General features: G+C 44.0%; 2 protein-coding genes across 3 annotated transcripts in view; one reads left to right on the top strand and one right to left on the bottom strand.

The window, feature by feature from the left end:
• The window catches only part of TMEM43 (transmembrane protein 43), a 38,025-nt gene extending 26,469 nt beyond the window's left edge, over window positions 1-11,556 (bottom strand). Inside the window, exons 1-5 of one of the 2 annotated variants that reach the window (XM_077451620.1) lie at window positions 11,323-11,556; window positions 9,827-9,909; window positions 7,814-7,960; window positions 6,311-6,445; window positions 291-385 (exon numbers count right to left, since the gene is read on the bottom strand). In XM_077451620.1, the coding sequence (XP_077307746.1) occupies window positions 291-385; window positions 6,311-6,445; window positions 7,814-7,960; window positions 9,827-9,909; window positions 11,323-11,410 (548 nt within the window). In that variant the 5' untranslated portion in view covers window positions 11,411-11,556. The remainder of the gene's footprint in view (window positions 1-290; window positions 386-6,310; window positions 6,446-7,813; window positions 7,961-9,826; window positions 9,910-11,322) is intronic. The other variant, XM_077451621.1, reaches the window with a different exon arrangement.
• Window positions 11,557-11,576: 20 nt separating this feature from the next.
• The window catches only part of CHCHD4 (coiled-coil-helix-coiled-coil-helix domain containing 4), a 15,914-nt gene continuing 2,363 nt past the window's right edge, over window positions 11,577-25,127 (top strand). Inside the window, exons 1-3 of the mRNA XM_077451622.1 lie at window positions 11,577-11,739; window positions 17,128-17,226; window positions 23,529-25,127. The exon at window positions 23,529-25,127 is cut by the window's right edge and continues 2,363 nt beyond it. Coding sequence (XP_077307748.1) covers window positions 11,664-11,739; window positions 17,128-17,226; window positions 23,529-23,887 — 534 coding nt within the window. The 5' untranslated portion in view covers window positions 11,577-11,663 and the 3' untranslated portion in view covers window positions 23,888-25,127. The remainder of the gene's footprint in view (window positions 11,740-17,127; window positions 17,227-23,528) is intronic.

Consider the following 25,127-nt stretch of genomic DNA (forward strand, 5'->3'; position numbering starts at 1 on the left):
CTGGACAAGGCTGCAGATGGACACTGGACAAGGCTGCAGATGGACAAGGCTGCATTGATGGGCATTTAAATGTAATTTTTTTTCCTTAAAATTCTCTCCTAAACTTGGGCTGTGTGTTATACGCCGGTAAATACGGTAGATACCCAACATGTCACGCTTTAGAATTGCGCTAAAATGAAAAACTAGAGTCCCTTTACCACTAACGCCCGCACCGCCCCCAGTGTGAAAGGGGTCTTATTCTCACCCGTTTCCCTTCACAGAGAGAACATCACAAGGTTTTTGTCTCTTACTTGGACTCCTCGTGCTCCACCCACTGGAACATCTCCACCTGGCGCTTCAGTTTCACGCATTGTATGGAAACCCCGTAGTTTGGGTCAAACAGCGGCTGCAATTGGACAAAAGCTGATTATTTACAAATGTACAGAGGAAAGAACATCAAATCAGGAAATGTCAAATCGAAAATTCGTTTTTGTGTCGATTTTTTTCTAAGTAAAAGAGAGCAGCTTCCAGGACATCTCAGGCCTTCAAAAACTGAAACATTATAAATAGAAGAAGAACAAAGCTGGACTGCAGGTGATTGGGATTGTGTCTGAGGACCCTACAAAACATTTCAAAGCAGAACACCCAGCACACAGCTAGTACAAAGCTATAATAAATATAAAAAGGATACATACAATGTCTCACAAAAGTGAGCACACCCCTCACATTTTAGTAAATATAATAGTAACACTGAAGAAATGACACTTTGTCTACAATGTAAAGTAGTGAGTGTACAGCTTGTATAACAGTGTAAATTTCCTGTCCCCTCAAAATAACGCAAGACACATCCATTAATGTCTAAACCGCTAGCAACAAAAGTGAGTACACCCTTAAGTGAAAATGTACAAATTGGGCCCAATTAGCCATTTTCCCTTCCCTGCATCATGTGACCAGTGTTACAAGGTCTCAGGTGTGAATGGGGAGCAGGTGTGTTAAATTTGGTGTTATCGCTCTCATTCTCTCATACTGGTCACTGGAAGTTCAACATGGCACCTCATGGCAAAGAACTCTGAGGATCTGAAAAAAAAAAAAAAAAATTGTTGCTCTACATAAAGATGGCCTAGGCTACAAGAAGATTGCCAAGAACCTGAAACTGAGCTGCAGCACGGTGGCCAAGACCATACAACGGTTTAACAGGACAGGTTTCCCTCAGAACAGGCCTCGCCATGGTCCACCAAAGAAGTTGAGGTCACATGCTCAGCGTCAAATCCAGAGGTTGTCTTTGGGAAATAGACGTATGAGTGCTGCCAGCATTGTTGTAGAGGTTGTAGGGGTGGGGGGGGGGGGGGGGGGGGTCAGCCTGTCAGTGCTCAGACCATACGCTGCACAATGTATCAAATTGGTCTGCATGGCTGTCGTTCCAGAAGGAAGCCTCTTCTAAAGATGATGCACAAGAAAGCCTGCAAATAGTTTGCTGAAGACAAGCAGACTAAGGACATGGATTACTGGAACCATGTCCTGTGGTCTGATGAGACCAAGATAAACCTATTTGGTACAGATGGTGTGAAGCGTGTGTGGCAGCAACCAGGTGAGGAGTACAAAGACAAGTGTGTCTTGTCTACAGTCAAGCATGGTGATGGGAGTGTCATGGTCTGGGGCTGCATGAGTGCTGCCGGCACTGGGGGGCTACAGATCATTGAGGGAACCATGAATGCCAACATGTAGAGTGACATACTGAAGCAGAGCATGATCCCCTCCCTTCAGAGACTGGGCCGCAGGGCAGGATTTCAACATGATACTGAGCCCAAACACACTTCCAAGACGACCACTGCCTTGCTAAAGAAGCTGAAGGTAAAGGTGATGGACTGGCCAAGCATGTCTCCAGACCTAAACCCTATTGAGCATCTGTGGGACATCCTCAAAAAAAAAGGTGGAGGAGCGCAAGGTCGCCAACATCCACCAGCTCCATGATGTCATCATGGAGGAGGGGAAGAGGACTTCAGTGACAACCTGTGAAGCTCTGGTGACCTCCATGCCCAAGAGGGTTAATGCAGTGCTGGAAAATAATGGCGGCCACACAAAATGTTGGACCCAATTTGGACATTTTCACTTAGGGGTGTACTCACTTTTGTTCCCAGCGGTTTAGACATTAATGGCTGTGTGTTGAGTTATTTTGAGGGGACAGCAAATTTACACTGTTATACAAGCTGTACACTCACTACTTTACATTGTAGACAAGTGTCATTTCTTCAGTGTTGTCACATGAAAAGATAGAAGAAAACATTTACAAAAATGTGAGGGGTGTACTCACTTTTGTGAGATACTGTACATACCCCTGTGGAGGGCTGTGTTACCTGCACAAGAATGCAAAGGTGTTCCGTGCATCCCCACTCATGTAAACTGGGATGCAGCGCCTGGATGGACACTGCCGCTGCTCCCAATGTGATAATAATACAGGTGCGGGTGAACAGCCACGGAACAGCTGTAGAACCCCCATAGTTAAAGTTGTACTAAAGCTTTGTTTTTTTTTATATTTTAAAAATAACAAACATGTTATACTTACCTGCTCTGTGTAATGCTTTTGCACAGAGCAGCCCCGATCCTCCTCTTTTTGGGTCCCATCATCTGTGCTCCTGGCTCCTCCCCTTCGAACAGTGCCCCCAGAGAAAACCGCTTCCCGAGCCGTTGCTCTATGCCAGGGGTCTCCAAACTTTCTGAACAAAGGGCCAGTTTACTGTCCTCCAGACTTTACGGGGACTGAACTGTGGCCATTGTGAGAAGAAACTATCCTGGCGTCAGTGGGAGTCAACAATGCATATTTGGTATTAGGGGAAGGAATAGTGCCCCATCATTGGTGTCAGCTTGAGGAATAGTGCCCCATCATTGCTATTAGTGGGAGGAAAAGTGCCCCATCATTGCTATCAGTGAGAGGAAAAGTGCCCCAAGGGCAGGATAAAGGAAAGCAAAGGGCTGCAGTTTGGGGACCCCTACTTTATGCTTCCATAAGACACATGAAGTCATGGCTCGCCCCCCCCCCCCCCCCATCTCTCCTCATTGGCTCGCTGGCCGTGATCAACAGCAGTGGGAGCCAATGAGCTCCAGCTGAGGCCATCATGAATATCGCTGGATCGCAAGGGGCTCAGGTGAGTGTTGCGGGTGCTTGAGAGGGGGAGGGGGGGCACTGAAGGTTTTTTTTTTTTTTACCTTCATGCAAAAAACCTTCAGCTTTTACAACCACTTTAACTCCCCTCCATAGGGGTATGCTTATGTACGCCCCACGTTAAGAAGGTCTCATATGTCAGTGGTTCTCAACTGAGACCAGAACCTCTTCATTTCTTTACAAACCTCCCATGCCCCAAAAGCAAAAACAAAAAACAAAAACTCATGCAATAAAAAAAAGGTATGGGAATACAAAATATGTATTAAAATTCCAGAAGGCTCTGGATGAGGCTGGGTGTTACTGTGAAGAGGATGGAGGATCTGATGGGGGTTAGAGGACTCTGCAGCAAATTTGGTGGCCCTGAAGGGGGATGAGGCGGAAGCTGGAGGCAACTGTGGGGGGTGGGGCCCATGGAGGAGGATGGGGGTCTATCCAGGAGGCTGGTGTTTTCTTTTTGTTTGTTTTTTTAGGGGCAATGCGTAGGAGTGTGGGGCACTGTTGGGGGCAATATGGTGGGGCTGGAGGCCCTTTAGCAAGCTAGGGTGCATTGCGGAGGACCAAGGGGCACTGTGGGAGGTTGGCAGGCAACGTGGGGGCTGAGAGGTCCTTAAGGGAGTCTGGGGGGGGGTGCTCTGGGCCACTATGGAAGGTTGGAGGCACTGTGGCAAGTTGGGGGGGGATCTGCAACTAGCTGGAGAGCCAAGAGGGAGACAATGGGGCCATGCCTTTGTTCTGTTTACTCAGTCTTGTGGTCCAGGCAACTGTGCCAGGCATCACTGCCAAATCGTGATCTCACTTTTCTCTCCTGCAGCCCAAACCTTTAACAAGAAAAGAAGGGGGAGGGGGGGGGGAGACATGCTTACTTATTAAAATACTAGTTGCCTGGCTGTCATATGGATCAAAGCAACTAGCATTTTCGGAGGACCTGAGAAAATTGAACCTTTTTTCTTGGCGCAGGTTTCCTTTAACGATCGATGTTTAGAAACCCGTATCTCCACCCCCTTTTCATAAGGACTTTTATTCCAGATTTCAGTCTCCCGGACCCGATGACTCATCAGCGCCAACGCCCCTCATGTCTGACAGCCTTCCAACATTGCAAATTCACCACATCACACATATTTTAGGAGGTTTATAGAAGAATTTATAGGAGTAAAGCTTGTCCGAACACCAAGATAAAATCGTGTTATTAAACCCTCATTGCAGGAATTACAATGTAGCGAGATCGTTTATATTGGTGCCGGTTTTCAATCCCCTTTTTTTTTTGTGTGCAGCCTGCATTTGCAGCATTAGGCCCGATTCACACCCTATGGCATTTTTAGTACTTTTTGCATTTTGCAGATTAGCACTGCACAACGTGTTCCATAGGGAACCATGTTAAAATGGACTGTAGTGCAAGTCTGCAAAAAGCACTTAAAATGCCATAGGTGGAAATCAGGCCTTAGGGGGCCCCTTTCACACCTATACGTTTTTCTGCATTTTTATCTTGCAAGAAAAATGTTTTAAATCCTATAGGAATCTTCACACCACTGAGTTACAGGCATGGTACATTTTTGAAAGGTCCTGCACCAAAAACTCAGCTTTCCCATTGAAATGAATGGAAATCGCTGTAAAATCGAGGTAAAAAACGCACCGCGATTTGGGTTTTTGGTGCGTTTTTGAGTCACATGTCCATTTAATACAGGTGCAGGCAACCCAAAAATACGCCAGAAATGCACAGGAAACTAGAGGTGCACCAAATGGAAATTTTGGTGTCGAAACCCATAATTTATATATATATATATATATATATATATATATATATACATATACACACACACACACACACACGACAATAAATTCATTTTCATTTAAATAGGTGAATCTAATGCAATACTATATATTAAAAAATAAATACATATATATATATATATATATATATATATATATATATATATATATATATATAAAATTTCTTTATTTATTTTTTAATATATAGTATTGCATTAGATTCAACTTTTTAAATCGAGATCATGAATCTAAATGAATATGAATTTATTGTCGGCCATCATGGCACCTTTAGCACAAGAAAAGCACAAGAGAAAAGCATCCCTTTAAATTCTATGTATGGCTTCACACTGGTGCGTTGCGCTTCCATTGTGGCGATACAAAAACACCACTCACCTCCTCATTGAAATACATTAAAAATACAGCAAGACTGCATTAATAAAGGCACCCGTGTTATGTTTTTGATGCGGTTTTTGTCACATAATCTATATAAAAATAAATAAATAAAACACACCATAGGCACAGTAAAATTGTGGTACAATCACTGCATTTTCAGCACCTTTTTCCCTTATCGACAAAATGGCGATAACTCAGTTTTCGCTCGTTTTTTTTTTTTGCCTGCTGAAATTTTGAGGACGTCAGTTATGACGAAATGTGTAGGGAGGAGCCAACGCTTGTCTGTTTGCCTTCTATGCCATTTGGATCTCCTTCATGCATGGACTGCGATTCGTGACTCTTATACAGTGCTGTTTTCTTTTATTCATACCATATGTGAGTATTGGGCTTTCTTCTGCCTTATTTATACGGTGACATCTTGCTGAGCTGTTGTGTTCTGACACATATCACTGGCAGGGGTGCTTACAATGATCAGATTTTAAAGTGGAGTTCCACTGAAAAGTGGAACTTCTGCTCATTTTGATCCCCCCCCCCCCCCCCACTCTGGTGCCACAATTGGCACCTTTCAGGGGGGAGTGGGGTGCAGATACCTGTATAATATATATATTACATATATAATACTACATACAATACTATACTACATATATAATATATAGAATAGACTCCCGCAGGAGTCACGCCCCTTGCTGCACCCCTAACCCCCCCCCCCCCCCACGCTGTCTCCTGGGAAACACAGAGGTCCCAGGAGATCCCCCCCCATACTGACAATTCTGCTGTTCAAAATGTACCCCCTTGCGCTCCTTCATCCAGAGTGGGGGGTGAGGGGGGCGTTAATACAGGAGGTGTGTTACTGACCAGATCACCAGGTGAAAAAAAAGACAAAAAGAAAAAAAGGAAAAACGAATGCAGCCACCACGTCTAATGATTGGTAAGCTGTAATATATACTTTTTTTGGTTTTGGGTTTAATAAAACCACTGCTGCTGCTCGGTCTTCACAGCATTGGTACTTACAGTAGATGTCTGAAGAACTCCAGATATATGGAGTAGCTTTGCCTCATTCATGGGGTCTATTCTTTGGATGTTCCCAATCGTCAGTACAACAGACAGGCCCTCGTCCAGGGATTTCGCTGTCTGCACCGCCCGACCCTGCAAGAAGACATTGGAAAAAAAGTTACTATGTGAGGACATCAATGCTGCAACATAAAATACATTCCTCCATCCAAAATAACACGGAAAGAATTAAAGTGTTACTAAACCCGGGACTCTGCGCTCACTATATCTGCTCTCCCCGGGACTCTGCGCTCACTGCATCTGCGCTCACTGCATCTGCTCTCCCTCAGTACACAGAACATGGAAATGCAATTATTTTAGTAAATATAATCTGATAAATACCTTTTCCCTTTAGCCTAATAAAAACATTTTTTGCACCCATGGACTTATAAACCCCCCCCCCCCCCCCCCCCACCACCACACACACAAACACAAACCTAAACACAAGCGTCAAGGAGCCCCTACATGCAAAAAACATGGTATGCCACATACATGGGAGCGAGATCAGTATTCCTAGGGCCATTAACCACTTGCTTACTGGGCACTGAAACCCGCCTCCTACCCAGACCAAATTTTCAGCTTTCAGCGCTGATGCACTTTGAATGACAATTGGGCGGTCATACAACACTGCACCCAAATTAAATTTTTATAATTTTTTTCCCTCACAAATAGAGCTTTCTTTTGGTGATATTTGATCACCTCTGCGATTTTTTATTTTTTTTGTTTTAAATGTAAAAAGACCCAAATTTAAAAAAAAAAAAAAAAGAAGTTTTTTTTTTTTTTTTTTTTGTTATAAAATTTTCAAAAAAGTGTGATTTTTGTCCGTCATTGATGAGGCGGCACTGATGGGCACCGATGGGTGGCAGTGATGGGCACCGATTGTAGGGCTGGGGAAAAAAAAAAAATATTGATTTAAATCTTGAATCGAGTTGAGAGGTCAAATCGATTAAAAATTTCTGCAAATCTATATTTTTTCCCCACCAGGACCAGCACTGGCACCGCTTCGGTCCTGAGGAGCTGCGGGCAGGAGTTTTTAGGCGAGGCCGCGGCTTTGGCCTAGTCCGCCGCGGCCTCACCTAAAAACTCCTGCCCACAGCTCCTCAGGACTGGCGCGGTGTCCATCAAAAAATAAAAAACTTGTGGGGGGCTTTTAAAGCACCACCTATGGAAAATATAAGGTAATAAAGTTTGCCTCCGTTTCCTGGGCACATGCAATTTTCAAGTCACACTAAATATCTTTTCCGAAATAATTCATACACACCAACTACTTCATGGCCCTGTGATCTGTTTTTTCTGCCTTTCTGCCCATGGCCCTAGTTTATCCAAGTGAAATAAGAACGGTCTGCTCTGCGAAACCACAGCCAATCAGATCCCTCTGTTGAGCCCAGGAGAGTATTATGGGACGACGGAAGGAGGCAGACTGTACAGTCCTCAGGTATGGGGGAGGGGGGGGGGGGTTCTCACCTCATTAGTGAAGAGAAGGTAGAAGGACAAACAGAAGGAGATCAGGCCGATCCCCATCCCCCCGGCCGTGTCGCCGAGACGCTCCAGGAATCCCGACTTCGGCTCCGTCCTCACGGTGGTGTGTTGTTCCCTCATCGTATCTGTGTACTGAGAACACCAACAACAGGAAGTCAGCGGAGTCCCCCTATAACATGACCAGCAAAGACTATGGAGGGGGGTGCGATAGACCACACTGGCCAATCAGAGTTCACCTGGCTGAAGATAGACACAGTACATAGGGCAGGGATAGGACAGTATAGTACATTGGGGAGAGGTATGACAGTATAGTACATAAATCAGACATACGGTAGTATAGTACATAGAGCTGCACGATTCTGGCCAAAATGAGAATCACTATTTTTTTGCTTAGAATAAAAAGATCACCATTCTCGCGGCGTAAAATCTTTCACATTATACAAAAAAAATTGGGCTAACTTTACTGGTTAGTTTTTTTTTTTTTAATTAATTAAAGTCATTTTTTCCAAAACAAATTGCATTTGAAAGACCGCTGCGCAAATACAGTGCGACATAAAATATTGCAACAACCACCATTTTATTGTCTAGGGTCTCTAATAAAAAAAATATATATAATGTTTGGGGGTTCCAAGTAATTTTCTAGCAAAAAAATAAATAAATTATTTTAACGTGAAACCAACAAATGTCAGAAAAAGGTTTAGTGTTTAAAGTGGTTGTAAACTCTCCCCCACAACTTTGCCCCATGTAAATCAGCATAAAAAAACCCTAATGAACACTGCTTGTAGATATCTCATTACTTGCTTAGTATTGTTGTAATCCTTTTTGTTCTTTAGAATGACGTCACTGAGCATGCCCAGATCTCCCCTGATTTACGGCACACTCTGTGTACTTTGTCTATCTGTTATCAGGACTTCCTACAGCACACCACTGATATCCCAGGAGACCGCAGAGAGACCGTAGAATCATTCACCAAAAAAACAGGGCATGGGAGACAGCATTACTGCAGTCTTATCAGCTGAAGCTGATAAGACTCACACAGGCAAACACTAGATAATTGGCACAAGTAAATACAATGAAATAAAACAAGTCAGCTATGAACAGGGAAGCAGGGTTGACATAGAAACTTTGGATTGAGAAGGAGGCTTGGTTAACAGTACAGGAAGTGCTCAATGTAAGGGCGGCAATACACTCCACTGTGGACTCAGAAAACAATACTTAAGATGGCGCTGCCTAACCCCTGGAAACAAGTTTTTTAAAGTTTCTTTAAACAGTAAGTAATATGCGATTTGGGCTGGATTACAGCGGCTATAGTCCGATAATTACTTATTATAATGGACTAAATGAAAAGAAGCATCAGAGCGGGAGAGTTTACTTCCTCTTTAAATTATTAAACGCCCCCCATTTACACACAGAAGTTTTTTTCCTTTGACAAATTGTTACAATGTTTATACTTAAGTTACACTGCTAAAGAATGTTGTGATTCTTGGCAGACTGCGCGTTTTCTTTTGGTTTTTTTTCTTCCTTTCTTTTGAGGGCTGTGGCTTCAGAAAGAGCAGAGAGAATCCTCTGCATAGCAAGAATCGTGAAACACTTTTGTCAAGATCGCAACGGGAAAAAAAAAAATGGGATAACGATTCTTGGCGATTAATCGTGCAGCTCTAGTACATAGGGTATATATAGGACAGTATAGGACAGAGATACATCTGGAAGTATAGTAGATAGGACAGCCATATAAAAGGTAGTATAGTAGATAGGACAGAGATACATATATAGGACAGTATAGGACAGAGATACATCTGGTAGTATGATAGGACAGTATATTACATAGGTTATATATAGGACAGAGATACATCTAGAAGTATAGTACAAAGGACAGACATACATATGGTAGTATAGTAGATAGGACAGTATAGTACATAGGATACAGATACATGCGGTAGTACAGTACACAGGGAGGTGATAAGATAGTATGGGAGTACACCGCTCCAAAGTAATCACCTCTTCTCCGCAATCAGGCAGGGTGCTGTCTCTGTTTGCAGAGAAGTAGAGCGCTGGATATCCGCACTCCAAAAAAAGTTCACCTTTATTTTAAAAAATAAATAAAGGATATAAATGCGTCACAGAGCAATACAGACTAAATTCACAGGTGTTGACGCGTTTCACACCAGATGTGGTGCTTAGTCATAGCTAGAGTGCTAAAGTTACACACACACACACACACATACACATATATATATATATATATATATATATATATATATATATATATATATATATATATATATATATATATATATATATATATATATATATACACACACACACACACACACAAATAAACAAAATAATTAAACATATCATTAAACAAATGAGTAAATCATGGGTGTCATTAGATCCCAATGGGAAACATGTGGCCACCTCAAGTTCAGGAATTAACCATTGGATGAAGGGGAGAGAGAGGAAAAGAAAATCCCCCTCCCTTCACCCGGCAAAAATACCACAGGAAGAAAGTGATAGCGACTGTAAATATCTAGGTGTGAAAAGAAAGAAAATGAGACCACAAGTGCGAAAATGACACAAAATAAAAAATAAAACCATAACATATGTATTGAGAAGAACTCGGCAAAAACCAGCATATACATCTGGGAGAAAATAAAGTTATATGTCACCTGCGTATCAATGCCGGTGTGTGCCGCACCAAAAAACGGATGATCACAATACTCTCAGAAACACACATACATATTAAAGCTGCCATGAAATATAACATACTTCTGACACATGTAAACGTATAAAAAGGCAAATATTTTCATATATGTAAAACATAACAATCCAATATTTTCCTCTTGAATAAATATTAAGCAAATCCCTATGCGATTGTACAGAGTATAACAGTTTAGTACATAGGACAATATCCCCCCTGTGTACTATACTACCATATGTATGTATCCCTTTCCCATGTACTATACTGTCCTATATACTATACTACCACTATATGACTGTCCTATCTCCTCCCTGTGTACTATACTACCATATGTATCTCTGTCCTATATCTTATGTACTATACTATCACTATATGACTGCCCTATGTACTATACTGTCATATAGTGGTAGTAGAGTACATAGGACAGTGATACATACAGTATTATAGTACACAGGGAGAAGATAGGACAGTATAGTACATAGGACAGTGATACATCTGGTAGTATAGTACATAGGACAGACATATAGTGGTAGTATAGTACATAGGGTAGATATAGGATAGTATAGTACATAGGACAGTGATACATATGGTAGTACAGTACACAGTATAGTACATAGGACAGACATACAATGGTAGTATAGTACATAGGGTAGATATAAGACATATAAATGGAAAGCAGACAGACATGTGGTAACAGATGGACATACAGCAGTCTCTGTAGCAGAATGGCCCATCCCCCCTACACCCCCTCATGCCATGCTGGGAGTTGTAGTCCCCCAGCCCCCTCACTTACACTCTGGCTGTGCACAGCTTCCCCTCCCCCTCTCCTGATTCTCACAACTTGATACAAAGTTTCCTCCCGGTCGGGATGTTGTGCGCATGCGCAGTGCGTCCTCCTGGCAGAGACTGAAGGATCCTCCCAAAACACAGCTGGAGCCACACCACCCCCCGCCCTGTGTATGACCGGTGTAGCAACCGCACAAAACAGACCGACAACATTACTTTACTCCGCCCACTCTCCCCGTACAGGCAGAGCAACGGGCAGCCCCAGCAGGGAGGGGAGGGTCCTCTTTCCCGTACAGGCAGTGAGGCGGGCAGCCCGGCCCCGGGGGTCCTCTTTCCCTGTCGCCGCTGATGACGACATCAGAGTGCGCGGAGCCGGTGTGTGTGTGTGAGAGAGCTGCAGACATGTCCTACTGCAGGCAGGAGGGTGAGCAAGGGCACCATGCGGAGGGCCGCTTCTGAGGGGCCCCTGAGCGGGGGGGGGAAGGGGCCACAGGGGAGGTGGGGGAGCTGAGACACAGCTTATGATATCAGACACGAATTTTATTGCCTGTTTATCCCCCAAACTGAGGTGTGAGGTCACAGGTCACCAGAATGACTTTGTTAACCCCCTTCAGTCCTGGGGACATTTCTCTCAGTTTTTATTGTTTTATGTGTTTAAATAAATCATTTTAGGTCTGAAGATTAGTGACAGTCCCCAAAACATGATCGATTTTTCTGAAAGCAGATATCCTGGGGAATAAAATAGCGCTTGTTCCAATCTTTTGTGTCACGTGATATTGGTGCAGCGGTTTATGAAACGCAAGATTTCACTAAAAAATAATACACAAAAGTTGATTTTGTGGTGCACAAACGCAATATATTACCTAATATTTTGGTAAATTATAAAAGATGATGTACATAGAAAGTTTTACCCCCCCCCCCCCCCTTCACAACCAGGTCGTTTTTTGCGATACGGCACTGTGCGACTTTAAGTGATAATTGCGCGGTCGTGCGACGCTGTACCCAAATACAATTGATGTCCTCCCCCCCTCCCCCCCCCCCCCCCCCCCAAATAGAGCTTTCTTTTGGTGGTATTCGATCAACTCCGCTGTGTTTTTTTATTTTTTGCCCAATAAACAAAAAAAGACTAACAAAAAAAAAAAAATTTACTTTCTGCTATAAAACACATCCAATAAAAAAAAAATATATATTTTTTCATCTTCATCAATTTAGGCCAATATGTATTCCGCTACATGTTTTTGGTTAAAAAAAACAAAATCCCAATAAGCGGATATTGATTTGTCTACAAACTATGGGATGTATTTTTGGATTTTTATATATTTTTTTTTATACTAGTAATGGCAGCGATCAGCGACTTGTATGCTTCCAGGGGGGCACCCGCGTGGGCCCGCTCTTGAGTCCCGCTGCTGGGTCCATTGACCCAGAAAGTGGGACTCGGCCCCGCCCACTGCCTCCCGTGTCGCAGCTATTGATTGACAGCAGCGGGAGCCAATCTGTACATTGAGGAGAGCGAGCAGTGGCTGGGCTCGTGCACGTCGCTGGCTCGGGTAAGAAAAAGGGGGGTGGGGGGGGTCTGCAGCACAGGAGGTTTTTCACTTTAATGTATAAAGGTTAAAATAACTTAAGGCTTTATAACCACTTTAAGGGCAGATGAGAGATGTGAGGTCTACTAGACCCCAGATGTCTCAATAAAGAGTACCTGTCACTGCCCATGCTATCACAAGAGATGTTGTTTCATCCCCTGTGACAGCAATAAAGTTGATTTCAATTATTATTATTTTTTTTTAAATAATGAAAACATAATTTAAATCCCCGCCCCCTTCCACATGCGTAAGTCCTACACGCATGTCTAACCAGTGTTCGCACCCAGGGACGTCTTTTCGCATGGGTAGTTGCCTGGGGGGCCCCACTTGCCTGGGGTGCCCCACCTGCACAGTGGCCCCCAGCACGGGGCCCTGTAGTTCTGTCAATTCAGGGGGGCCCGCCTGTTCCCCCCGTGTGAGGCGCCCAGGCATGTACTGCCCATATGATCTGCTGTGCGATGATTTCCCCCCCCCCCCCCCCCCGGAGTTCCGCAGCAATTTACCCATCAATCGCCGACAGCTGGCGCCTGACAGGTAGATTGCGATGCAGGAAGCATCTGTAATAATTTCTCTCTCATGTCCCGCAGCGCTGCTCCCCGGCGGCCCCTCCTCTCTTCTCGTGCATCCCTATTTGCTTGTGACATCATCTGGAATGGACAAGAAGAGAGGAGGGGCCACCGGGGAGCAGCGCTGCAGGACATGAGAAATTATTGCAGACGCTTCCTGCGCTACTCTGCATTTGAAGAAAACAACAAGTAAACAATGTGCCCTCTGTTGTAGAAGTAATTGGTAGGGATGAGATCAGTGATGGGATAGGATCAGTAAGAGGCACAGGTGGTGGTGGGAGAGGATGGCATTGCCACCCCCAACACCGCCCTTCAAGTACCACTGCTTGCCACCCCCCATCAAGTACCACCGCTTGCCACCCCCCCATCAAGTACCACCCCTGCCACCCCCTCTACATCACCGTTGCCACCCTTCCTCAAATATCACCACTGCCAACCCCCCCCCCAAGGACCACTGCTGCCAAACTCCCCCCCCCAAGTACCACTGCTGCCACCTTCCCTTAACTACTGCCGTTGGTAGAGTCCCAGTGCACTGTATTGCCCGGGGGCCTATAAAGCTCTTAAGATGGCACTGATCGCACCACTTCCGGGGTATCGCCGAAATAATACTAGCACTCTAAACTGGTAACCTGTAAAGGCTTTTAAAACCACGCCTATGGAGGTTTTTTTTTAGGTGCCATCGTTTGAGACCATTCCACGGGTGGACGCAAACTTTAAAGTTTGACATGTTTGGTATCTATTTACTCGACGTAACATCATCTTTTAAATTTTATCCAAAAAATTGGTTTTATATTGTGTGCACTAAAATGTATTAAATTGTCTCTTCCAAAGAATTTGCTTCTAAAAAGCTGCTGCTAAAATGTGACATACAAAAAAATAAAAATAATATTATATATATATATATATATATATATATATATATATATATATATATATATATATATATATATATATATATATACATACACACACACACACACACACACACACACACACATCCCCTAGAGATGCACAATTAATCATCAAAAATTGTTGTCGCAATTTTTTATTTTCTTTTCCCCCGTTGCGATCTTGACAAAAGTGTTTCACGATTTTTTTTTTTTATATGCAAAGAATTCTCTGCTCTTCTAAAGCCACAGGGCTGTCAAAGGAATACAAAAACCAAGCAGTCTGCCAAGAATCACAACATTCTTTAACAGTGGAACTTAAGTATAAACATTGTAACAATTTGTCAAAGGAATAGACTTTGTAGTGTAAATGAGGAACTTAAACAGTAAACCTTTTTCTGACATTTGTTAAAATAATTACTAAGAACCCCCAAACATTATATATATATATATATATATATATATATATATATATATATATATATATATATATATATATATATATATATATATATATATATATATATATATATATATATATATATTTTTAGTAGAGACCCTAGAGAATATATATAATAATGGTGGTTGTTGCAATATTTTATGTCACGCAATACTTTTGATAATATTGTTTGTGTGTTTAGGGGTTATAAGTAAGGGTGGGCTTGGGCGTGTTCGCAACCACACGTCCCCGAGCCTGCCAGGAAGGCCAGCACTGCACTGCGCTAATCACAGGCAGTGAGACATTTCCTGATCTGTGCAGCCGCAAATTAGGAAATGTCTCCCTGTCTGTGATCAGCGATGTGCCGTGCCGGCTTTCTGGCGGGCTCGGGCGGGCCTGAGCCCATCCTTAGTTCTAAGTAACTTTCTAGCAAAAAATAAATAAAGATGATTTTTTACATGTAGGGGGGTAAGGTCAGAATTAGCCTGAGTGGGCAGTAGATAACGAGCCTCTGATCCTGGTGTCACTTTAGTATGGTGCCGGGACTCAAGTGGTTAAGATCATCTTCTATAACAGTTCCCAGGGATAGTTTATGGTGGATCTCTATATATGAGGCCTCTACACCCACATTACAGACCTGGGGGGCGGGTTTCAGTGTGTGCCCTGCAATGGTGCTGTCAGTGACTTTAATGAATAAATAAATCCTGATCCGTAATAAGATCATATTTCAGAAGAGTTCCACTTTTTATCATTACAAAGGTACCAATCCTTGTCAGACATTTGTGAATACAACTGCACAGATACCAGAGATCACATCATTGTGTCATCTCCGAGCGGGCATCTCAGTCCAGGAAGTAGATGGTGACCCTGGATGATGCCTGAACAAAGACGGCGCCATCATTTTGAAGAGAAAAGCAGATGAAGTAATTGCCGGGGGGGGGGGGGTGATCTCCGTAAGGGGGCAATAAATACCTGGACGTGTTACGCTGACACATTGCTTAGCATTGGGGAGCAATTATTGACTGTAGGGTTGCACCGATATCGAGCATTTTCACAAGTATTGGTACTCATACAAATGCACCGATACTTTCAGGCTCGGTTTTTTGAGCTGTCGGTGGGTCTCCTCTGTTGACAGCTGAAGTGTTGAAGTCCGGTAATCGGAGCTATCAAAAAAAAAAAAAGAAAAGTAAGCACCCGGCAATGTTTATTAACAACATTGCTCAGCTCTGAAACACTAAAATAAAAAGAAAACTTATTTCTTTTTGTATCTTTCTGTTTCTTAATCTGCAGATCAAAGGGCTGAGCAAATGTTCCTCTGTTTAACTCCTTATCAACCCTTAATTTACTCGAATCAGCCTTAATTAATTCCCTATTCTTCTCCATTTAATTATTACTTTCCTGCTTTTTTTTTTTTTTTTTTTTTTTTTTTTTAATAAATGATAAACAATTAAAAAACATTTTTTAATTTTTGTTTGCTTTGTTAGTGAATATTTTTACACATTATATATTAACATATATTTACACATTTACATTGAGAAGGCGCAAAATAAAAAATGTATTTAATTTAACTTTTCAATGCTTTGTACCATTTGCTGACAGCTGAAGAGAAAACAAAACAGTTGTGGTTGGTATCGGCGAGTACAAAAAAAAAGTATCTGTATTCATTGGAAATTAAAAAAAAAAAAAAAAATGGTATCGGTGCATCCCTAATTTATTAAGAAATACATATGCCTTTGTAGCAAGAGATACAATGTAACATTGTCTAGAGCAGGGATATGCAATTAGCGGACCTCCAGCTGTTGCAAAACTACAAGTCCCATGAGGCATAGCAAGACTCTTAGAGCCACAAGCATGACACCCAGAGGCATGATGGGACTTGTAGTTTTGCAACAGCTGGAGGTCCGCTAATTGCTGATCCCTGGTCTAGAGGAAAGTGAGATTCAGTAACCAAAATACCTCTGTATTTCCTATGCTCTTTGGCGCCATGTAGTGGCCATATGAATAGGGGTTCTAATTATCTGGTAGCAGGTGGTGTGTCTTTGTGGTGTTGGAACACTGAAGTTTTTAAAGTCTGCACCTTGGATTGTCAGCACTTGTATCTCACATGATACACAGACTATTTATTGTATTTGTTTTGTATATTGAGTGTTATTGCACTATTTTATTTTATTTTTTTAATTTATTTTTTTGATACATGGACCCCATAGTTTATAAAATGCTTCGGAGTCTGTTCACAGTTGTCACCGCATACCCAGAGAAGCACACATCGCTCCGTACTCAGATATGTCAATGTAAATGCCTTCTAAAATGTCATTGATCTTTTCTGATCTCTTTTAGGAAAGGACAAAATTATTTTTGTAACCAAAGAAGATCATGACACCCCAAGCAGCGCAGAGCTGATAGCAGATGACCCCAACGATCCCTATGAAGATCATGGTGAGTGAGTCAGAGAGCAGTGTGGGTGTTCTGTCTGTAGGTTCTCATTTATCCAGGCCGTGGTTTAGAGCTGTAATCTCCAAGCAGCAGCTCTGGGGCTAGATGAGGCCCTTTGCTTGCCTTTATCCAGCCCTTGAGGCACTAATACCCACTAGCCTTCCCACTGACGCCCACGAATTGGGCACTAGCCTTCCCACTGACGCCCACGAATTGGGCACTAGCCTTCCCACTGACGCCAGCAGTGAGACCCCCCAACGACGGAGCACCCTTCCTCCCACTGATGCCCCAATGACAATCTACACAGAGGGCAACCACATACCTGAAATCATCCTGTGCAGTCAGGGCACAGAAGAGCAAGAAGAGAGGAGTCATTGTCTGCTGGTGAGAGCAGCCATCATGGATCTTCCAAGAAGGAAACGTATGAGTTGTTTGCCTAAATTGTCACGGAGTGTTCTCGTTTTCACCATCCAAACAAAACTATTGCTGTGTATGACTGTGGTAGGAATGTTACACTCCTTCATTGGCGGGGACTGATATAAATGGTTCAGTATTGGGGCGTGGTTTCTCTTAAAACTGAACTTTGTAGAAAGTCCTTTCTTGTGATGAAACTGATCTCATTCCCTGAAAACTTGCATCCCCGCTATATATATAACTCTTTATAGCTGCAGCAGCTGTCTTGAGCCCACCTTCATTTCCTAAATTACTTCGTTTGACATCAGTCCCTTCTGCTGATTTATACTGTTGCGGCCCGCACAGCCTTTAGCTTTCTGTGCCATCAATTATTTTTATTTTTTTGTTTCCATGCATTGTATGAAAGAGCACATCTCCGACATCCTTTTTTTTGATGTGCATGCTCAAGCAACTGATCATAAAATGTTGGTTCTGTTCCCAAGACTCATTGTAATTGTAAGTTATTTGGGGGCGAGGGGGACAAGGGAAGGTATTATATGCTGTACATTATACTTCAGCTTTAACCCTTCCACTGCTATGTTATGGTTTAGTAAATTATTTTTACAACCATTGTCTTCCAGCTTGTCTACCATGTTGCCTATAATACCTCCACAGCTTAGCATCAAATATATGTGCAGGGTGGTATTGAGTGTATTGTGTTGAGCACTACATGTGCTGGTTCTCTATAAATACAAAAAAATTCTTCATTCAGATCTTAGATCACTGGGGTTGATTTACTAAAACTAAAACTGAAGAGTGCAAAATCTGGTGCAACTCTGCATAGAAACCAATCAGCTTTCAGGTTTTATGGTCAAAGATTAATTGAACAAGCTGAATTAAGAAGCTGATTGGGTACCATGCACAGGTGCACCAGTTTTTTTTAGTAAATCTCCCCCATAGTGTTGCAAACTTTGCCATTTTCATTTCAGTTCCCTGCCTTTGCCTCCAGGGGGCAGCGTTAACACACTTTTTTTTTTTTTTTTTCTCTTTTCCTCCTTCGAACACAAAGTCCAGGGGCGGAATGCAGATCTCAGACTTCAGAGTTTGGCATTGGTACCAGATTATAAATTAATTCATTGGTCCCTTCTGCCTCCAGACCGGAGATATCGGTTCTCCTGTAAGAATTCAGTCCAGTTCAGGGGGGTTAAATTTCAAATGGACGCTGATCCAAAAAACAGATTATCCCAGCATGCCGAGTCAGCGATGTCTCTATGCATGTCCTGGTATGGGAAGCACGTACCCGCGGATTATCTGTACGTGTTCATTAAAGGGGGAGGAGCTACGGGCACAGGATTTTATGGCCTTGGATTTTACGGTTCTCGATTCAATCCAAATCCAGACGGTCATCATGTACGACGCACATCTATAGATTCGATGTATTTTATGGAAAGTGTACGTTCAGCTTCTGGAAGATTTCCCCAAAAATCGCCCTGCACAGTACTGTATCCTCAGAGTAAAGTACATATCAGCACTCCTTCTGTTGTAATTGGTGCACATTCTCCCATTATACATTCAGCTGTTGGGTCCTCATTCCCCCCCTTTGACATTTTGCATGTCGGACTGAACACTACAGTAATGCGCCCCCTAGCTGTCGCTCAAGTCTATTGAAACTGTGCCTGTGCGCAGTGCGCTCTTCCCATTTGGGTTGTGCTCAGCAGCGGCTCTTTCACGCGGTTTACACTCTTGCATGTTGACAGTGCACTTACTTTTTCTTTAGTTAAGCGATGAGAGGGTCAGAATTTTTTGTAGAGAGCCCCGTGCCCCCCAACAGCTGCATTCATAATGGGAGGACAGACACCTCTTATAAGGGGAGGAGTGCTGGTGTGTACTATTCCAAGGATACAGAATTGCATAGGGGGATTTTTGGAAAATGAAGGTGAATTTACACTTTAACCACTACAGAGCCAAAAGATCCCCCCCCCCCCCCCCCTTTCGTGATCTGGCCATTTTTTGCGATACGGCACTGCTTTACTTTAACTGGCAATTGCGCGGCCGTGTGACTCTGTACCCAAATAAAATTTACAGTATCTCACAAAAGTGAGTACACCCCTCAAATTTCTGTAAATATTTTCTTTTATCTTTTCATGTGACATCACTGAAGAAATGACACTTGTCTACAATGTAAAGTAGTGAGTGTACAGCTTGTATAACTGTGTAAATTTGCTGCCCCCTCAAAATAACTCAACACACAGCCATTCATGCCTAAACCGCTGGCAACAAAAATGAGTACACCCCTAAGTGAAAATGTCCAAATTGAGCCCAAAGTATTTTGTGTGGCCACCATTATTTTCCAGCACTGCCTTAACCCTCTTGGGCATGAAGGTCACCAGAGCTTCACAGGTTGCCACTGGAGTCCTCTTCCCCTCCTCCATGATGACATCACGGAGCTGGTGGATGTTAGAGACCTTGCGCTCCTCCATCTTCCATCAGCGGATGCCCCACAGATGCTGAATAGGGTTTAGGTCTGGAGACATGCTTGGCCAGTCCATCACCTTTACCCTCAGCTTCTTTAGCAAGGCAGTAGTCATCTTGGAGGTGGGTTTGGGGTCGTTATCCTGTTGGAATACTGCCCTGCAGCCAAGTCTCCGAAGGGAGGGGATCATGCTCTGCTTCAGTATGTCACAGTACATGTTGGCATTCATGGTTCCCTCAATGATCTGTAGCTCCCCAGTGCCGGCAGCACTCATGCAGCCCCAGACCATGACACTCCCACCACCATGCTGGACTATAGGCAAGACACACTTGTCTTTGTCCTCCTCCACCTGGTTGCCGCCACAAAGCTTGACACCATCTGAACCAAATACGTTTATCTTGGTCTCATCAGACCACAGGACATGGTTCCAGTAATCCATGTCCTTAGTCTGCTTGTCTTCAGCAAACTCTTGCGGGCTTTTTTTGTGCATCATATTTAGAAGAGGCTTCCTTCTGGGATGACAGCCATGCACAACAATTTGATGCAGTGTGTGGCATATGGTCTGAGCACTGACAGGCTGACCCCCCCCACCCCTACAACCTCTGCAGCAATGCTGGCAGCACTCATACATCTATTTCCCAAAGACAACCTCTGGATATGATGCTGAACACGTGACCTCAACTTCTTTGGTGGACCATGGCGAGGCCTGTTCTGAGCGGAACCTGTTCTGTTAAACCGCTGTATGGTCTTGGCCACCGTGCTGCAGCTCAGTTTCAGGGTCTTCTTATAGCCTAGGCCATCTTTATGTGGAGCAACAATTCTTTTTTTTCAAATCCTCAGAGAGTTCTTTGCCATGAGGTGCCATGCTGAACTTCCAGTGACCAGTATGAGAGAGTGAGAGCGATAACACCAAATTTAACACGCCTGCTCCCCATTCAGACCTGAGACCTTGTAACGCTAACAAGTCACATGACATCAGAGAGGGAAAATGGCTAATTGGGCCCAATTTGGACATTTTTCACTTAGGGGTGTACTCACTTTTGTTGCCAGCGGTTTAGACATTAATGGCTGTGTTTTGAGTTGACGGCAAATTGACACTGTTATACAAGCTGTACACTCACTACTTTACATTGTAGCAAAGTGTAATTTCTTCAGTGTTGTCACATGAAAAGAAATAATTACAAAAATGTGAGGGGTGTACTCACTTTTGTGAGATACTATATAGATTGTGGACATTTGGGAGGGTCTCCTGAGGTTATCTTTAAAAAAACGCTCATTAACGTGGTATGGGAAAAAAAGCGTCAAAACTGATGTTTTTAAACGTCCGTTACTAGCTGTCGAGTTTCCAGCGTTCAGAAAAGGCCTCAGTGATGTACTAATAATCGCGGAGCTCCACGAGTCTCATTCATCTTTAATTGTTCAGGTCCTACTGACAACGTATGAAGTGACAGCAGAAGAATGTGTGGAGCTCGGAGGTTGTACACAGAGATCCCGAGAGACACAATGTTATCATTTTACTGTTAATTGTTGTGCGTTGGTAGGAGCCCACCGCCTCCGATGCCAGGGCCGGCTTCCGCAGAGTTAATGCCATCACTCATTGATTTGTCTGCCACTTCTGACTGCGTCTGAAAAGCCTGGTGTCACAAGCGGGCAGCAGCTGGCTGAGAGATGTGAATAGTCGGATTCATCCCGCCTGTCACTTGTACCAGGGGCGGGAGGGGCAGTGGGGTGGAAGACATTGTCTAATGCTGCCACTGACCTCGAAAAAAAAAAAGACTGAAAACACGGCCCGGCATTCCAGGGAGCTTTGTGCAGGGAGCCGGGCATTATGTCACCGGCAACCTTAACAGCGGGTCGCTGGGAATTACTCCGGGGCAACGCAGGGCACGGTATGCACAGCGTCATCCGCCCCTCCCCAGCAGGGGATGGATAATGTGGGCGGTGACCTCGCAGAGGGTCGAGGCTGCATTGCTGATCTTTAGGTCGGGGGGGGGGGGGATTACTAGATGTGCACTGGCACTGTGCCAAGGCCATCAGCGAGGCCAATTCTATTTACTGTAGGGCCCATGAGATAGGTGGGTACCTGTTGTTGGTGATGTGGGTATCAAATGGGACTGGTTCATTTACAGTGCCACTGCAGGCTAGAAATGTAAAGTATTTGTAAGTGTCAGACCTGAAATATGAACAAAGCATATCCCTCTACAGTGTGTACTTGTCTCAATCCATAACAATAAGTGTCATTTCTGTCTGCTGCCTCCTTCTACTGCTATCAGCTTGAATCGCTTCTGACAAGTTTTTCTGACACCAAGAGAAAAATGGTGACAGGGGAGGGAGCTCCAGCACACAGACTGTGATTGACAGCCTCAGCTCTTTTCCCTTCCCTCCAATCTGCTCTCAGTGGTCTCCTCACTGAGCTCTGCAGAGTGTAATTTCAGCTCTCTGCCCTCCTGTTCTCTGAGAGCTCAGACAAACTTGATCAGTTCTAGACTTCGAGCGGCTGAAGAGAAGACTGCAGATAAACAAATATAACTTACTGTGGGGGGTTAGTTTCATCTCTTGTGTATCACCTGAGGTCAGTTACTTCACTTGGTTTACAGCATCTTTAATGCAGCTCTGTTTTCAATAATACATAAATACAAGCAGTGCAAGTACCTGAATGTGACCTGGTATCGGCCTCTTGCAGTCCCTGTACAGCAGGGCTGGAGTTAGGGGAAGAAGCAGTACAATGAAGAAGTTCACCGCTCACGGGTAATTCCCTCTCCTAGATTCAGCTGTCTCCACAACCAAGCAGGGTGCAGGCTCTGTTTGCAACAGGAGTGATGGGAAAAATAAATAGCTGAATAGCCGCACTCCAAAAAATTCACCTTTTTATTGTATAAAAATGGATATCAAAACATCACAAATGGGTACAGACTAACTGTACAGCCACTGACGCGTTTTACACCAGGCATGGTGCTTAGACTAAGCACCATGCCTGATGTAAAATGCTGTAGTTAGTCTGTACCCATTTGTGATGCTTTGATATCCATTTTTATACAATAAAGGGGAATTTTTTGGAGTGGAGAAGCGGTACAAGCAGCTAATCGGTTCATATTCTGATAGGTCAAGAGAGCAGAGTGACTGCTCATCACTGTGCTGCTTCTTCTCTTACTGTCCAGTCACAGCTTGCGGGCAGGTCCAGCATGCTGATAGGAGGAGAGAGCAGAGTGGCAGTGTTAGCTCTTAGCGGTGCTGCTTCTCCTTTTACTGACCAGTCACAGCCTGGGGGCAGGCCCAGGATGACCTGGGCTCAGAAGAAGTGGGTTGAATGATGCTGGCCATCAGCATCCTTTTAGTTCAGGTGAGCGGTGGTGTGTGGGTGACATGTTCTCCTCAAAGTTGTAAACGCTATTAATACTTTCCATTTTGTTTTGTCCCCCCCCCCCCCCCCCCCACACAGGTTTGATTTTTCCTAATGGAGACATCAATTGGGGCTGCCCTTGCCTGGGAGGGATGGCCAGTGGGCCCTGCGGGGAACAGTTCAAATCGGCCTTCTCCTGCTTCCACTACAGCCAAGAGGAGGTGAAGGGCTCAGACTGCCTAGACCAGTTCCGGGCCATGCAGGAGTGCATGCAGAAATACCCCGACCTCTACCCGCAGGAGGACGAGGAGGAGGAGGAGGAAGAGCGCAGCAAGGACAAGCAGGGCGAGGAGGAGGAAGAGCGCAGCAAGGACAAGCAGGGCGAGGAGGAGGAGGAGCGAAGCAAAGACAAGCAGGGAACAGAGCCGGAGGCTGCGGAAAACCAATCGTCCAGCTAATGGCGGAGAGGAGGCGCAGTCCTCCCGTTCCGATCCTTTTGCCTCCCACTGTTCTGCGGACCACAAAACGGGAAGGGAAGCTGTGCTACCGCTCTTCTACCTTATCCACGGTTCACTATGATTTCCTACCAGAACTGTGCGATGGCCGAATCGCTCATCCAGACAAATGTACACAATGTTGTTCCCTTCGTTTCTGATTCACCTAAAGGCTGGAAGTACGTTTTTGATGTAAAAATGTTATGAAACACAAGCTAAACCTTCTAAAGTTTCTTCATTTTGCTTGTGGCTTGTGTCGTTCGGGAACCACAAGCTGTAGCTGAGCTGGTACTGTCCCTAGAACCAAGATGATTGTGGAAGAACAACCCCCACCCTACCCCCCCCCCCCATAACAATTGGCGCATAATCATGCACGCTTGTCTCTGGGCAGCTCGCAGGGCTTGTATATGCTGTAGACCAGAGATATGCAATTAGTGGACCTCCAGCTGTTGCAGAACTACAAGTCCCATGAAGCATAGCAAGACTCTGACAGCCACAAGCATGTCACCCAGAAGCAGAGGCATGATGGGACTTGTAGATTTGCAACAGCTGAAGGTCCGCTAATTGCATAACCCTGCTGTAGATCATGGGTGCTCAACCTGTGTCCCCCCCCCCCCCCCAGCTGTTTCAGAACTACAAGTCCCATCATGCCCCTGCTTTTATGAGTTGTGCAACTGTTAGCCTTGCATTGCCTCATAGGACTTGTAGTTCCGCAACAGCTGGAGGGCCACAGAAAAAAAAAAAAACAGGACAAGCGCAGAACGTTCCAAAAGGTGAAAAAATGGGCGTGCAAAGTCTGAGTTTCTTTACTTTAGAAAGCAGCCGCAACCTAAGTAGAAAAGCCTGTCCCCTGTCTGCATGCTGCAGAGAAGGAACATGACCCCCCCGCGTTCTGCCTTTCCGGCTGAGCCAGAGCTCTCAAGTTAGCAGATGCATCATAAAAATGTAAGGGCTCCTTCACACAGGCTATGCTCTCTGAAGTGTGATCCATGTGCAGAGCGCTTGAAGCGACGGGGTATAATCAATGGTTGCACTGATACCTGCTGGGGGTGTACACATGCCACCGGCCATGATGCTTTTATTATTGGGCCATGGCAGGAATTCTACTAGGGATTCACTGATATAATTTTTATATATATATATATATATATATATATATATATAAAATTATATCTTTTTTTTTTTTTTTTCAGTACCTATACTT

The sequence above is a fragment of the Lithobates pipiens genome, unplaced genomic scaffold, assembly GCF_037356315.1.
Source record: "Lithobates pipiens isolate NorthernLeopardFrog02 unplaced genomic scaffold, aLitPip1_a1.2 Scaffold_23, whole genome shotgun sequence".
Taxonomy (NCBI): Eukaryota; Metazoa; Chordata; class Amphibia; order Anura; family Ranidae; genus Lithobates; species Lithobates pipiens.